Source organism: Malaclemys terrapin, chromosome 5 (assembly GCF_027887155.1).
Source record: "Malaclemys terrapin pileata isolate rMalTer1 chromosome 5, rMalTer1.hap1, whole genome shotgun sequence".
NCBI classification, from domain to species: Eukaryota; Metazoa; Chordata; order Testudines; family Emydidae; genus Malaclemys; species Malaclemys terrapin.
The window spans coordinates 90,410,596-90,427,724 of NC_071509.1; the positions used below are offsets into that span (position 1 = coordinate 90,410,596).

Sequence of the window (17,129 nt, forward strand, 5' to 3'; positions counted from 1 at the left end):
AGCAGTGGAAAACCTGTGTTTGTGCCGACCCATGAAACTTCCCTTAGTCACACAACCACCCTTGAGGCTCAGTATGCTGGACCATATTGTGTAACTGGTTACAGCTGAAACCAAAGTCTTCTGCTGGATTTTGTCTGGATTACCTTGCAATAAAAAACAGCATGCAGCAGAATGAGGGGAAGGTTTTATTTTGTCACTGTTGAGCTCTTTTCACTGTGCCACGGCTGACTCATTTTCTTTTGTGGCTGCTGCTGTTCCTGTTTTTTCTTATTGTTTCTCCCTCTCCCCCTCCTATCTCACAGGTGTAGAAGATGTTGTAGCAATAATGATTCCTGAGCCTAAAGGAAAAGAGATAGTGAGTCTGCTGGAGAGGAATGTTACTGTGATGATGTATATAACAATTGGAACACGCAACTTGCAGAAATACGTCAGCCGTACCTCAGTGGTGTTTGTCTCCATCTCCTTCATTGTGTTGATGATCATCTCCCTGGCATGGCTGGTCTTCTATTATATCCAGAGATTCCGATATGCAAATGCCAGAGACAGAAACCAGGTGAGGATGTGAATGGGCTTTGGGGTTTGTCCTGCATTATTTAAAATGGCCATTTATCCTCCCAAGAGCATCACCATGTGATTTAAAGTTTAAATAAAATTATTCTCTTGGGGGAAGCACTAATATGAGGTAGCAAAGAACAAAAAGGGAAATGGGTTGTGGTAGAGGTGCCAACATCTTTGGGAAATCAAAAGACTTCTAGAAGGTAGACAGTACTCAAGGAAGAGAAACCTATATAAATATGTTCTTTGCATAGACAGTAGGGTAGGAAGCAAGATGTTTAAAGGCCATGAGTTTTCATTTCTTCTCACCATTGCTACAACTGATGTTAAATAATGAAAAGAGAATTAAATATTTGTGTACATTTGGCATTTACTTACACACACACACACACTACAAGAAATAATCAGAAAGATAATACTATATCTAAGGGGAAAGATTCCCTTAGTACATTTATCTAAGTGACCTAGAAATGCATATAAATGAATTTAAGCCCTAGTCAAAGGTGACTGCAGAATAGTAAGTTTGTGCACAAAAAAAGGGTGTGCCTTAACTGAAGAGGGGAAAAAGAGTGGAAAAGTGTTTTAATTTTAAAATATTTTATTCAAAAATACTAAAACCTCTCCATAAGGGTCTTTGCATAAAGACATCTATTCCTCTCTCAGGCCGTTGACACTGACTGCTGAACATGTAAATGAAGTAATGTTGGTTATTAGTAAATCATTGTCTGCAGGTATGGTATTGAAATGAATGGGATTCCATATGTAATTACTTGATTGCATGCACGGTGATGGGACCCACATGCATAAACTAGGAACATATTCACTAGTATGCCCAAAATTCTGAAAAACAGACATGTTAGGCCTATATTGAACCCATTGTCTTTGGTGTGCTGTCTAAATTCCAGCTGAGATAATTACATTCTTACTGCCCAAAATTCCATACTGTATTTTCAGTGGAGAATTTATTCTTTGCATTTCTAAGTAGAAGCTGCTCTCCATCCCACAAACCTATCAATTTTGAACTATAACACAGATTTTCATTTCAATAAACACTTTTCAAGTGTTTTGTGAGGTTGCTATGCACAAAGTAAAAATTCATTTTACGAATTTGATCCACTAAAACTGTCACCGTTCTTGGGAACCAAGCATTTGAGGTATTACAAACAGCTCTTGTCTAGAGCTAGGCAAATAGTGGGTTTTTTGGTTTGCTGGAAGTTGTGAAAAGTTAAAACAAATGTTCATTTTGAGGTCAAACTTAAAATGGCATTTTTTGAAAACTTTCAGTGAATGGAAATATTGGAAAAGCTTCAGATCAAAACATTTTGACATTCATGATGACAATGGATAGTCATTGAACCAAAGGCAAGATCCACCTATTTCCTATTGTCAGGGAATTTGTTTTTAAGAGCTTGCTTTACCATATTATGCTGGACATATGCTATATCCCTTTCATAGTTCTTATTTACTGCTACCATCTTTCATAAGAGAAGTAAAACTAAGTCTGACCATTTGTGGTCATTAAAGATCCCATGACATTTTGTTTGCAAGATAAGGAGTTGATTATCCTGGGAGCTGAGGCCTAGTACCAACTGAAATAATTACCCTCTGCCTAAATAAATTCTCCCTGCAATTTTAATAGGATACAGTATTCTTCGAGTTCTGCTGTAAACCATTGTGCATTGTTTGTAAGATAACTGCCATGTTCCATCTCAGGGGCTTCATGTCAGAAGTAGGTGAAATATCCCTCCCCATAGCCCACAGACTATGGAGAGTCCAAACTCACCCACTTACTGAGCTTTAGTTTGATTAGCATAGAAATTAACAATAAGATATCAAAGGTTGGCTCAAAACTACTTTCCAGGCTTGACTGCTTCTAGTGGTCCTATCTAAGGATTATTCCCTCTGGACAGGGACAGACCAATCTCCCTTTTATCCAAGTGGGGTAATAAGTCAGCAGAACCCACTTAACCCTTTCCCAACAATCAAATACTGCTAACAGGGCTGGAGATTTAGGCAAGCAGTACCAGCTGGTATGCTATGATGATGATGATAGCAGTACACCAAAAAGGTTTTGAAGTAAAGAGAAGAAGTGCTAATGTTGCTACTTGGACAGTGGCATATAGGTTGATTTCTTCTCAGCAACCACTATTGCAGCAACATATATTGATTCAACATAGTACAGGGTCTGCCAGCGCAGAAGTGTGTAGCATGTCTCCAGTCTCAAAAACCTCAAATTGGGTCTGTGATTGCTATTTAATCCTAGGCAGATCAGATTAAGTGAGGTTTTTTTAATTTATAAATCAATATCTCATTAAGATATAACATAAACAAGGCACATCAGTGTATTTGGTTGAGGCCCAGAAGCAAAGTTTCCTCAGGCAACTGATCTCTTACTCTCTCATCTCTATTTTACTCTCTATTTTGCCTTTCTTCCTCCAATTTCTTTCTCCTTCTCGGACTGGGGATTTGGACATAGAATAATGTCACACTTCGTAGCAAGAGAGGGGAGTCCATGCATGCTGTCAGCAGCCAAAGCATGCCTGTAGCAAGTGAGATGTTGGTCAGCTGAGATCAAAGAGACTGCAGATTTTCAAAAATGTGGAAAATCCTCAGGAAGATAGGGAAAGAGAGAGCACAGATGGGGAGAGAGAGAAAAGTTTTTACATCATTGGCACTTGGGCAGAGGAAACCATAGCAACATGCCTGCTTCATTGTTTTTCTCTTTCATGCCTCCTGCGATCATTAATGTAAGGAGTTGACAAAAGAGCACAACTCAGACTTGCCCTTTCTGTGAGGGTTATCTCAGTTTTTCTAATGTTCTATTTTTCTTATCTTTGACATTTTTGTTTGTGGTACAGGGATATGCTAGCAACACTCCTGTCCTGAGATCCTGTATCTTCTTACATGTACGATAGAGCAGCAGCTTGTTTTTCTTTGCTCGGGTAGAGTTTAAATCTGACTCCTTTTTGTCGTGGTGCTCAAAGGCTATTCCCATTATAATCATTGTGTGTGTCCGTGTCTTTGTACAAAGATACTGTGCTTGCTTGTAGAAAGCCTTGTATATCCTGTAGCGCATGCATCATCAGCCAAGTTTGAGAAATATGCTTTTTCTATTTGTATTTCATTTAGTCCAATAAAGTACAGCCCCATTTATCCAAAGAGCTAGGGTCACAGCCGTGACTTTTTGGATAAATAGAGTTTCAAATGAAGGGGGAACCAACCAGTTGGGCAGTTTAGAAAAGGCAGTATTCTCAGTCCCCACTCCAGAGTACAATAAAGGCTGGCTTTACAGACTGGCTTTCTATCTCTGAAAATGCCAAGAGCTGTGACTGAGATTCATTTAACTAGGGTTTGATAAAACAGATTTGAAGTCTTTAAAATCCAGTGCATTTAAACCAGGGGCTGTGCACATTTTCTGTGTCACAGAAAATCCTAGACCTACCAGGGCCAACTATCCGTGCTGAGATCTTTCATATTTGCTGTTTCTAGGGTTAGCTGCCAACTCACTAGCTAGGCTATCCAGAGCAGCTCAGACCTCCTCTCTGTAGAAGGAGCCTTTATAATTGGCAGTTCAGGCACTGCATAGCAGGAATGGCATGAAGCAACTGACCATTAAGTTGAAGGATGTGATATTGTTGAAGGAAGAGAGGGTTTCTGAATTGCTTCGCTTGATTGCATCAACCCACTATCCCGGTTGTTCCCCCTCCCCCTGTGCCTTACCTTCCCCACAGATCCACCTGCACTAAGTCCTCTTCCCATTGCACTAGATCTTCGCTCCCTGACAAACGTGCTCCACCTCATGTCTACTTCTCAAGAGTCTCCCCTTTCCTTTCATTGTGGTCTTCTTTCCCAGGCCCACCCTCTTCCTACATGCAGGGTAGTTGGTAGCTCTGCCCTGGTGGAATTGAGCTCAGATTCTAGAAGGAACTGACTGTGATCTATCCAGAGAGCGACAAGTCCATGTCATGATCAACAATCAGAAAAATGGAGGGCTCTTCCTTCATGGCCTCTCTGTTGTGAATTACATTTCTGGTTGAAATTTACAGTTTCTTACATGTCCCACAAAATATGTGCACATTATTATTTTGTGTGTTTACCAATGGGTAACTGTGTATGTAGATTGGCAGTTATCCAGGCAGTTATCCATGTGTGCATGTAAACATCTGCCAGTGTGGGCTTTTGCGCATACAACTATGTGTGCCAACCATATTTGCAATCACATTTTCATAAATCTGTTTGAAAATTTGGGCCTCTAGTTTAAATTTCAGGCTCCCAAAATGGAAAGTCATGCTTACTCCAGAAGAAAAGAACAGGTTTAACTGTTGTCCTTGGTACTTGTTGGACTGTGGCGTGGTTTAGGGTAAAATATAGGTGTTGACAGCCCTCCTGGTAAAGTGTCCAAGCTCTACTCTTTATCAGCCAGCAAGGGCAGGAACCAGGTGGCTGTCCTGATACCTGTTTGTACTTCCATGCTGCCGCTTGTGCAAATGAACTGAATTCTTAGAAGGAAGTCATTGTAGCTTTTGGTTCTTTGCTCAACTTGTTGTGCTGAATGGACATCCTGTATGCAAGAGATCTTCTCTGTGAAAAGCAGTGAGAATTGTTTGCATCAAGAGACTTTAGGTTGTAGGGCTGAGTAGAAACAATTTGGGATTACAAAACTATGTTCTAGAAATATTCTGCAGAGTTACTTCTGCTGCTGCAGCTCTCTTTGCCTCCTTCACAGCAATGACATAGGTTAATAAAAATTCCTGTGTCAGTCTGTCAAACTACATTTTCCACCATCATCTCTAGAGTTTACTCTGTGTCATGTGGAATATGAGAGGGTGCTTCAGTGCCAGACAGCTGATAGCAGTATATAGCAGGAGTTGTCTGTTACTCATTCCTCTTCTCTCTGCTTTCTTGTTAGGGAGGAGATGGCTGTAAGTAAGTTTTGAAACTTTGTGGGCTCCATGATATTTTGGGGAATGGCTGGACCATGATGAGATATCATCAGGCAAGGAGACGCTGGAGCGAGTTCTGACTTCTGCCTGCAGTGGGGACTGCTCTGTTCACAAATGAGGAGAATTTCTATTTCCTGTGTTCACATTCAGTATGAGGATCCAGTCCATCATGCTGTCCGTGTGTATGTTACCTGTGAGAGACCTAAAGCAGAAAGCTTGAATACAAAACTTTGGGCCATCGCATGAAAGGTATCCTCTTTGCAATGTGGTAGTCTCCCAAGACGATGAGCTTTGTGAACTTCGTCACCATGTCAGATGGCGTTTCTCTTAGCTTGTCTGGGAAACTTTAAGTATGTTAAAGTATGCCCCCATCTTGTCTTTGAACTCACAAATAATTTGTTCAGCACTGATGATATGCTCGGTGCTGTGCAAGGCACAAAGATCAAGACAATCGTTGACCTGAAAAGCTAAAAGAGCCTCAAAGGCACACATGGAGAAAACAGGATACACGAGGAAATTTGGGAGGAAATAAATTTGAGAGAGAATAGGTGTCTCTTTACCCCTCTCACTCACCATCGGCTAGCACTCACTCTCCAGGACTGGCACGAGGCTCTTTGCCAGAGTGCCAGTCCTTCTGTTTAACCACCATAGACCTCCCTTACTGGCAGGACCTCCACACCAAAGCAGTGGTAACTCTGACTAGCTCAAGATTGAATGTCCTAGTGTTAATTAGATTGAGATTTATAACTATAAATCCCGAAGCTCCACTTCAAACATATAAACACTATAATGTTAGCACTTCTTATCTTTGGGGGCAGTGTTTGGTTATTGATAGCACGCATTTCACTTAAAGAAAGGATTCTTCAAAAGTATGGTTTTTCCTCCAGCATATACCAATGAAACAGGATTCCTTAACAAAAAAAACCAAAACAGCCTGATCAAATTTTCATTGAAAGCAAAAACGTTGTCAGCATTTAAGTTAGATAAGAAAAGGCAAACATGAAAACAAACAGATCAAAGTTTTAAACCAGTCTTTAATCTTGTCCTCTTCTCTTGAAGAATGTACAAAACAAGATAAGACATTTCATTAACATAAATAATAAAAAAAATTCCAGAAGCACTACATAATGTCTCGTTTTTATTTGACATTAGCCGTCTGCCTTTGATTTACATTAAAGAAACAAATAGTTTGCAAGTAACGTTTTCAACTCCTTGTCAGATTCTTTTGTTCAAGGAAAGCTATGAGAAGTATGTGCCATAGACCAGAATAACAACAAAGGAAAAAAGGAAACATATTGATCAAGTTTGCTTCGTGAGTGGGTCCCTATTTACAAGCTACATAGAGCCTCACGTCATTTTTGGGTTCATTCTCTAACCAACTCCAGCTGGAGTTTGCTTCCAATTGGCATGTCTCTTAGAACTCTGACACACAGAATGTTCCAGACCTTAAAAGTGCAATGTCCTCACAGTCACCACCGTTCTTTAATCCCCATCCCTACACTGCACTTCTTCTGGAAGTAGCTGTCATATGTGCATACACAGAGGCTGAGTTCATTTACACTGGTGTAAATCAGGAATGAGATCAGTAACTTCATTGAAATCAATAAACTATTGTAAAACCAGCATAAGTGAGATCAGAAATGGGCTAGGTATCAGAAGAAATAGAAAATCACTATGAAATTTCACCAGGAAAGAAGTTCGGTATATAGTGTGGAGGGAAAGGTGACAAGGAACAAGAAAAACGCAAATGAAAGTAGATGACCAAGCCATGACTGTAGGACTCATTTGCTGTTCATGACATATAACTGCAAAGCTTAAACACTGATCCTACAGTTGAGAGCATACAGGCAGACTTAGTGCATATCTATTTCTACTTTCATGTAATGCCCATAATGCAATAGTTTAGTGTTGTCATAGGCCAGTGTCCATTCTTCACTGGATTAGCATTATAGCTGCTTTGCCTAATGAAATTTAGATAACTGAGGAGCCTTTAATCCATGCAGCATTTTTGTTTTAAAAAGGGATGGCATGCTATTTCCCACAGCAACCCTGTCAGTTTACATTTACACAGAATCTTACTATTTCATGTAAAACTGCTTCAGATTATTAACTAGCTATAGAAAAACAAGGTGATGGCTTCTGCATAAAGATATACTCTTTACTAAAGGACAATTTTGCATTTTCAGCGCCGTCTTGGAGATGCTGCAAAGAAAGCAATCAGCAAGCTGCAGGTCAGAACAATCAGAAAAGGGGACAAGGTAATTTTTTTCCTTTCAAACTAGACCTTGCAGTGAGGATCCTCTCAGACTGCCAAGGAGAGGGAAATAGGAGGGGAGTGGCAGTTGCTTTTTATACTAGTAAATACCCCACAGCCAGGGGAAAGGTGCTGGTAAGCAACTTAAGGATGAAATGGAACAGGAAGGGAAGGGAAATTTAAATAAAGATACAGTAAAGTTATTTTAGTCTGACTATTAAAGTAGCTACTGTTAGAGTTTGCAAACCAAATTTTGTGGCCAAATTCTCTAGTCCTCATTCAGGCAAAACTCTCATGGTCAGTAGTGGAAGTACTACTGTATATAGAGTAATTTCCAGTTCAAAGAGACATGCTTGTACTAGGTCTCGTCAAGCTAGAGCGCTAATGTAGCTGCAGCAGTGGGACAGGCTAGCTGACAGAGGACATGCCCATCAGAGACCCTAGGCACGTATTTGAGGCATCTAGTCCTTCCCACCACTTGTACTGCCACAGCTACATTCTATTTTGAGCTAAAGTATGTCTCTGTGAGCTGGGATTCACAACCCCAGTTTCAAGCATAGATATACGCCACGCATGCACATACCGTTGCTGCCTGAGCATAGGAATTGCAGGACTGGATCCCTAATGAATGCCTCTCCCATTTTTCCTAAGATACAGTGTCATGCTTAAACATGTCAGTAACCATTTGAACTTCACTCTGCTACTTAGGTTCTTGTTTGAAGTGATTAACCCACAAAATAAAATAAAAATGTAATGTTCTCTTTACCATAGGAAACTGAGCCAGATTTTGATAACTGTGCAGTTTGTATTGAAGGTTACAAGCCCAATGATGTTGTCAGGATCTTACCATGCAGGTAAGTTAATACAATGTATGGAGGCATTTACTAATGTATTCTTGATTTTTAAAGTCTCTGTCCTTTAGTGTAAAACTGCAAAATTGGAATTGTCAAATTCCTGAAATGAGATTATCTGAGACCGTTAAGTTTTTGGGATTTTTTTTTTTCTGTACTCAAAAACTATTCCATAAAGATTTGAAATGTTACTCTGATGTATTTGAAGTTAAAATAATACCTGCAGTGGATGATGAGCCATTTAGCATCAGAGCCTGAGTCTAGCTATGTTCGTGCTTGGCATGGTATAAGGGGATCTCATTTGGTCAGGCTTTTTGGTTAACCATTAATATTGGCCTGACCAGGAAAGGGCAATTTGGCTGACGATATTTTCTAGTAACAAGAATGGTTGTGGGATTTAGGCTATGTTTTAGGGTAGCCTAGTGTTCAGAAGGTTTGGGCAGGGAGGCAGAGTGTTGGGGGGTAATACTTTATGTAAGAGCCCAGTTGCTAAGTCTGTGGAATTTGGAAATATTACAAAATCTTCAGTAAAAAGGGGGGAGGAGTGTGGGGGGGGAGAACTGATTCTGCTGTCTCTTCCACCAGTTTAACTTCATTGATTTCAAAGGAGTTACTCCTAATTTAAAGCAGTATGAGGAATAGAAATAATGATTCTAGGACAGGGTTGCGGTCCATTGGCAGGGTAGCGTGGGGACACTTGCATTGCCATTTCCTATACTGTTAGTTGTCCACAGAACAGCTATCTGAAATTCAGCACCTTTCATGAACTTTAACTTCACTTTAATTTCTTTTTAATTGCTGTGTAAAATAAAGTGGGAAGGAAACCTTACACAAATCATATCTGGGATGGCTTCCATCAAAGATAGCTAGATATTCCATTTCTCAACTTGCTTTCCTTGGAAACAGGAATAGCAAAAGTATGTACACGTAAAGTGTCATCTTTACTTGACATGAAGAACTGAAATATTTGTTCCTTTTTGGCTATTTAATAAATAGGCTTCCCTGGTAGATATTTTAAATGTTCAGTGCTCGCCATCTCTGATCATTCTTGTAAGCCATTGGATCTGTATGCTTACTGCCATCATTAAAAGGCAAACACAAAACAATACTTTAATCATAAATTGGGCCAGCTATAGAACCCCCAACTCTGACACACAGCACATGTACTCTTGTCAAACTCAGACACAAGCACAATGCTTCATCAGCTAAGAGTGTAGAAAATGGGAAATGTATACAGTTTAGAACTGGGCTTAATTCCTAGTATGTTCCTGTGGAGCCATAGCAAAAGTTTGGAAATTTTGTGTTAAAGGTACAGATATTTCTTTGAGGTAATTATATGGAAGACATACATCTAAACCCCAACTTTCACTTGTATCATTCTCACAAATGACCCAGCACAGAGTCATGCTTAGGGCTGGTCTACACTGGGGGGGGGGGTCGATCCAAGATACGCAACTTCAGCTACGCGAAGTATCTTGGATCGATTTACCTGGGGTCCAGACGGCGCGGGATCAATGGCCGCGGCTCCCCCATCGACTGCGCTACTGCTGCTCGCTCTGGTGGAGTTCTGGAGTTGACAGTGAGCGCTTTCGGGGATCGCTATATCGCGTCTTAACAAGACGCGATATATCGATCCCGGATAAATCGATTGCTACCCGCCGATACCGCGGGTAGTGAAGATGTATCCTCAGTGTTGTTCACAAGGTTAAATGAGAGTGTGTAGTATTAAATAAAGCCTACTGAATCGGAAACACATAGTTAGCAGGTGATGTTCAGCTCTTGGCTGACTTAAAAGGTTACTTGGAAATGGCTCAAGCGAAAGGTTAGCAGCAGATCTGTCTTGTAAAGTGCACATTTTGAACTTTGGCACTGTTGAATTATGAGAGCTGAGGGGTTCCCTCCCAAGTAGCTACTTGACTGAAACTATCTTCCCTACTGTACAAGTTATGAAGGGTAACATTTTACAGATTTGTAAGTTTTTGTACACTACTATAGGTGCTGGTGTTCATTATTATTATTATTACTATTATTGTTGGTTAAATGCCAACAGTTTGCCAAATGCTATACAAGAAACAAAGACAGTTCCTGCCACTGAGAGTTTACAATCTGTAAAGAAACACCAACAAGATAGGATGCAGTGGGCAGCTGAGAGGAAATAAAGAATATTGATGATAAATTCTTATCAGTTTCAAGTTAATAGGGAAACCTTATACTCTTAAGATGGAAAAGCACTCTTTGCACTCATGATTAGCAAAAGGAAGACGCAGACCTGCAAATACATATTTTGTTCTTTGTCATCCCCAGTGTATGCCCACTGTATATACCTTGTATACGCAGGGCATTGGCATAGCAGCCTGCAGTTCAGGGAAGACATTGGATTCTCACCAAACCTTATTGAAACTTCCAATTTCTCAGTTGTCTAAAAGTCAGTATCATCATGACATCAGTGCTCCGTGATCTGCACTGGTTGCCTGTTGGTATGCAGGTGAAGTTTGATGTTTCTTTTGACCTGTAAAGCCATGTATGCCTTAGGGTCAGCATATTTGAGAAACTGCCTCTCCCTCTCCACACGATATTGCCACAGCTTTGATCAGTGGTGGCACCCAGTCAAAAGCCTCCTTAGTTGAAAAAAGGAGGAACTGCTGGCAGGATGTTCTTCATGATGCCCTGAGTTTTAGAATTCCCTTCACCATTGATCAAAAATTATCCAGATCTGACTTTTAGGCACACTGCAAAGCTCATCTCCTTTCTCGGGCTTTTGGGGAGAGATTTTGCGTCAAGTTCTGGGCTGTGTGCCAAGACCTGGTATTTGGGATTAGGATCATTTTTGTTTTCCTTCCTGGTTTAGAGGATGCTGTTGAGTTTATTTTTGTTTGTACTAATATGACTTCATTTTTAATATATGTGAAAGATGCATAGAGTCCTGGATAGATTTTTTTTAATGTATATATTGAACAAATCTAAATAAGCAAGTGTATCAGCAGCTCTCCCACAGCCAGCCCTAAACCAGGAAGTTTCCAGATACAGTTAGTAGCTATCTTGAGACTTAAGCGTTCTGTTGTCCTTGTCTATACAAAAAGTTGTAGTGAAAATCCACTAGTCAGTATTTCAGTAGTGGATGAATTTCAAAGCCACATAAACAGCTTCTTCTTAGCACTTCAGGTCCTTTCTCTGTGTCATTCCCTCAAAACATTCTCTTTAACTGTGGCAGAGAGTCAATGAAGAGATACCCTGTGGTCATTTATCCCCCACTGGCTAGTTTGGAGGGGAGATCAATTTCATATATACTTTTTTCCTGCTCCTACATCCTCCTGTGTTTTTAAATTTCATTCTGAAAAGCTCAGAATTTAAATGACCAGGCTGAGGTATAAAGTAGTGTGCCTTTTGATGCTGCATCTTGTGCTCATTTTTCTCTTGACGGAAATAAGTCCTAGTTTTATACCCAGCTTTAAACGTTGACAATAGCAAATATAATTAAAATTGGTTTCTAGGGCGTTGACACAAGGTTGAATGTAACAATATTCCAGTGTTCCCAGTGTGTTTTCACCTGTCCTCCTCCCACTTTCACCTTCCTCTGTCATCTCCATCTTCAAATCCTTACTCTACAACCCCTCATCTGTCTTGTTTTCTCTTCCTAGACTGCTGATATTGCTAGCTTTGTCTTCCTCTGACTAGCCTCTCCATTCATCCTCCTGTTCTGTGTCACCTTCCAGACTCATTGTCAGGGTCATTCTCTCAACCTTGTCTGTACCATGCTCTGGTACCCCTTCCATAATCTCCAGTCTATTAACAACTCTGACTTCACTGGTGCTCTCCAACTCCTCCTTCTTTTCCTTGTGTTAGTCTCCTATGAGGAAACCATCATCTCCATCTCTTCTCCGTGCCCACCCTTTTTTCTGTACTGACTCCAGGGCTGATGAATGGCTCTGGAGAGAAAAAAAATCCAGAGACCATTGAGATTTACTGCACTACAGGTCCATCCTCTTTATTCAGTATAGCAGTCTTCCTTGAAAAGCAACTGTACTCCTCCACTCTGTCTCGTAACTACAACTCTCAACATCTCTTCTTTGCCTTTGACTGTCTCCTGCATGTCTGCATACCTCCTTCTCCTCCTATCCAGACTTCTTCAAAAAAAAAAGAAAAAAGCACCTTGCTAGATGCTGTAATTCTGAGCCCCTCTTAAAGTCTTCTCACTAGCTTCTTATTGCTTCTATCATCAAATTCTAGCAGTATGTTCTTATACTGAGGCCATCTACAATCTACTTCTCTGTCTGCTCTTGTCTCCTTTCCCCCCCACCTGTCCTCTTCTCTTAGCTCAAACTTCTCTTCACACTTCAGTCTTCATTTCCTCATTCTAAGACCATCTGTGTGCCTTCCTTCTCACTGCCCACCGTGCTTCTGAACTCCCGCACAGCACCTTCATTTCTTCCTTTTTTGCATCCCTTTTAAAAACTCAATTCCCCATGGAGGTATATAAACTGAAGTGTGGATGATTTTTTTTAATCCTAAAGATATCTAAATCTTTTCCCCAAGTGACTGCATAATCCTGTTGTTGTCCTCCTGCCCCACTCTCTCATCTTGTCCTCCTGTTCTTGTCTTAACTTAGATTGTAAATGCTTCAGAGCAGGGATTCCTGGTTAATTCTTATAAAGCACCATGCATGTTATGGTGCTATATAAATAACAGCGAATAAAACAAACCTTCAAATTTAAATTGGCAAAAATGGATTTACCACATGCCCCTACAAAATATGTACATACTCACAAACAGGTAATTTTAGTCCTTAGATTATATAATTTTGGCATTCATTCTTCTGTGGTTTTCTATTTTATAAAAAAGATCCTTCAAACTAACTCAGACATACTAATCAAAACTTAAAATTAAAACCATAATACACTGTTAATATAATATTTTAAAGTGCAAGGAGACTTAACCTGTCATGGCAATGGATTTAAATTTCTCAACATTGATAGCATTCCTTTTAGAATATTTTTCTTCCAAACCAGTTGATTTTTAGGAACAGCCAAACTTGAGGTAAATGTCTGTAAAGCATGAAAATTCCACACTCTAGCTGACTAACAAACACTATGAAATGTTGCAATGTGATCTGCAGCCTGATTAAGGCTTGCAAAGCTTGAACTTGAACACAAAAGGGGCCTTTCTCATCTATGCCTGAATGACTTGATCTGATTTTACACATCACTCGGGTTATATATTCTTGATCAGAAACAGATTTTTTTTGTCCATTATTCAAGAGCATAGCTAATATCTGAGCTTTTTGAAAGCTTGCACTGATTATTTTGGCCCAAATCAACATTAAATTTTGGCAGTTAAACATATACTAGCCTATGAGCATGGGCACACTATTAAAAAAAAAATCAACACTATAAGAATATTTGAAATTGTTTCTTCAAATAGCTGAATAGTAAGACATTGACTTTCAGTTCAATATTCTGCATAAATCAACACATTCAAGGTATTTTATTTACACATTTTAAATTAAAATATTTCTTAGTCATTGTTTCACAAACTAGCTACTTGGGATTATATGTAATCTGTATATCGCTTGCTTACTCAAAATGTTTGTCTGGCGATAATATGCTGAATACGTATCTCTTGGGAGAAGGGGAAGGAAGGAGGTTAATATAGTGCAGAGATGGAAATTTGATGCATTGTGTTCTTTACCCAACAAGGTAAATGTTGTTTTGGAAGTGGAGTTGGGAACCTTAGTAACCTTAGTAAAGTGGTGGTTTTATCTTTAAGTATCATGATGCTTCATTTACATTAATCATGTTGACATACAGTATCGGATGAGGTCTGACAAACTTTGGTATTACAGCCAAATGATATAATTAGACTAGTTTCAGATTCCAAGAACAGATTTTCTGTGCCACAGCTGTGCGAAGTCAGTGTCGGTTTAAAATGGAATACTGTAATTTCCTTGTAACTCTTATTCCCAAGCAATCAATTTCCTGTAGAAGTAGTAGGAAAGGGAGCCAAGTGGAGTGAGTAATAAGGTCTGATGAGATTTCAGACATTTTTAGATTTGTATTTCTAATACTTTTTAGTGTTAAATCCAGCTAGTGAATGGGATGATGCCACTTAGAAAGACAGTTCAATGGAACATATGTTAAAAATTAACATTCATGAGAATGTACCTCTGTCTCTTCCAACTAACTGGAAGGATGGATATATCTTTATGTGTGGGATGCTGTTTTTTAAATATTGGGATGGAATAGCAAAGCAAAATTATTCTTTGCATGCAGTGCTCTTAAATATTTAAACATAACTATTTGGGTATGTAAGGTGATTCTGCATTTCTCACAGAGATAACATCTGCTGTGGAGAGAGAATTTATACTATTGATCTACTAGCTCAGTACCTAGCATTAAGACAGTTTGTAGACATGCCCTACTGCTGTTAGTTGGTGGCTTTGTATGCATTCATATAAAGGAAATGCAAATGGGGAAGGGCTAGTGAAAGCACAGGGAAATATAGACCTACATACAGTAAAAGACTTAACACTCCAGTTGGCAGGGCTTTTTTATAATACCTCAGCTGTAAACGTTCAGCTGAAATTTGACACACACATTGTTGCACATCTGTTACCTGCTAGAGAGAAGGAATTTAGGACTGCTCTACACATAAATTTGCATTGAAATAACCAAAATATGTTTAATTCACAGCTTTTGTTATTTTGATGCAAATCTGAGTATGGACACTCTTTTATTTCAGAATAAAAGTGCCCTTTGATTTTTTGCTTAAATCATACTTGTAGGTGGGTGAGTGTATTTTCAGGCTCCTACACAAAGATTTAGGTGCTGAGGCTATGGTTACATGAGAAAACTTTGTACCTGTTTTTCAGAAACAATGTAGCTGGACCAAAGGTGTACATACAAAATGTTAGAGCGGATAGAGCCACAGGGCATGTTCAAGGGGACAACAAACTTGTATGTGATATAAGTCAATTAATCTTACACTTGGCTAAATGAATTAAAAGTCCAAGATGTTGCAAAATTGACTATTTATTAACAGGAAACAAATAAACAATTATTCTAATAATAATCCACAGATGAATAATGAAAAACCACAAGCTTTCACAAAATCCACGGGATAGAGGAGAGGAAATCTCTGCTCCAGTGTCTCACTGGAGACCAACTCACTGTACCAACAGTACTCCATTCAGCTGCAGTCAGGCTTCCAGAATGCTCTTCCTCGCAGCAGTCTATGCACCTGGGTATATCCCCTCTCCTCAGTTGAAGTACTCACAAATAACTAAAAAAATCTGGCCATAATTCTCCATATACTACAGTGATTAAAAGAAATTGGGAGCTGTTTTCTGTAGGGACGCTCCAGCTGAGGCACAAAGACAGCAAACAACTTCCCTGTCTCTTAACTGAGCCCCGTGAGAAATTTTCTTAATTTCCTCTCCCAGCATGTCTTAAATTCTTCACCCTGCAGAACTGCAGGACTTTTCTCTGTACTCTGAGTCTGCTGAGGTGCTTATCCTGTCAAATGCAACATAACAGAACATCCTCGCAAGAATTAATGAGGTGCATAAATTAAATGTTTGAGTATGCAACCTCCAGTTTGTTCAAGCAACTTTAGACAACTGACACTTGTGGCTAAAAAACTGTATTTCCCATAACTAGATAAATATGTAGGCAGAATACCTTCACTATCTTGCTAATGATCACTTCACATTGGCTGAAGGGGTAGTATCAACCAGTTCCAGAGTGAGAAATGTTTGTCTAGAGATGCTCATTCTCATGAATGGCTTTTGAGGGGCAGGAAAATAGGTGCGGGGAGCCTCACCCAGAAGGTCTCTCTCTCTCTCTCAAAAAAAATAAAATAAAATAAAAAGGGGGGAATTTTTTTTCTGCCTACACTCTGTCATGATCCTACAAAATAATAGCAGCTGCAAAATGGCTTCATGTTACAGTTTTTTAAAGTTCTGGGTCACTGTGGTGGGGTCAGCTTTGTGTTATGGAACCAACAATAGATATATACATGATCTGACCTTTACCAAAAGCTGAGTTTCATTGATCTGTGTTACAGCTGGCAGTCTATAGCATTTTAAGAAAGTTGGCTTTGTTGCTACACGTACATTTGGCTTTCTGATTGTTGGTATATAATTTTGTACGTCTCACTTTCTGCCCCTTGTCAGTGAACTCTAACAGGCAGGGAACGGTGTGCTTATCTGAATAAGATTTAGTACGGTGATTTTATACTCCTGTCTATGCACTTTTATAATCCTTATCATATACCAGAAAACAACACTTTCAAAACTCCCGATTTTACTACATTCAGAAGCAACTCTTGGGAATGACTGAACAGCTCTAAGCTACACTGGGATGGATTTGAATTAAAATATCTTGCTTTTTATTGCAGGCATCTTTTTCATAAATCTTGCGTAGACCCGTGGCTGCTAGACCATCGCACCTGCCCTATGTGTAAAATGAACATTCTAAAAGCTCTAGGGATTCCGGTAAGCATGTCATGCAAGAGGCTAGTCAAAGTAGAGTG

At 39.5% G+C, this 17,129-nt stretch overlaps 1 protein-coding gene across 3 annotated transcripts in view; it reads left to right on the forward strand.

Annotated features, from left to right (window-relative positions):
* RNF150 (ring finger protein 150) overlaps positions 1-17,129 on the forward strand; it is a 253,166-nt gene that overhangs the window by 140,852 nt on the left and 95,185 nt on the right. For all 3 annotated transcript variants that reach the window (XR_008445238.1, XM_054031090.1, XM_054031089.1), the window contains exons 2-5: positions 303-553; positions 7,685-7,756; positions 8,524-8,606; positions 16,995-17,091. Coding sequence is in view for 2 of the 3 variants with exons in the window: in XM_054031090.1 (XP_053887065.1) it covers positions 303-553; positions 7,685-7,756; positions 8,524-8,606; positions 16,995-17,091 (503 nt within the window). In the remaining variant the exon portion in view is untranslated. The remainder of the gene's footprint in view (positions 1-302; positions 554-7,684; positions 7,757-8,523; positions 8,607-16,994; positions 17,092-17,129) is intronic.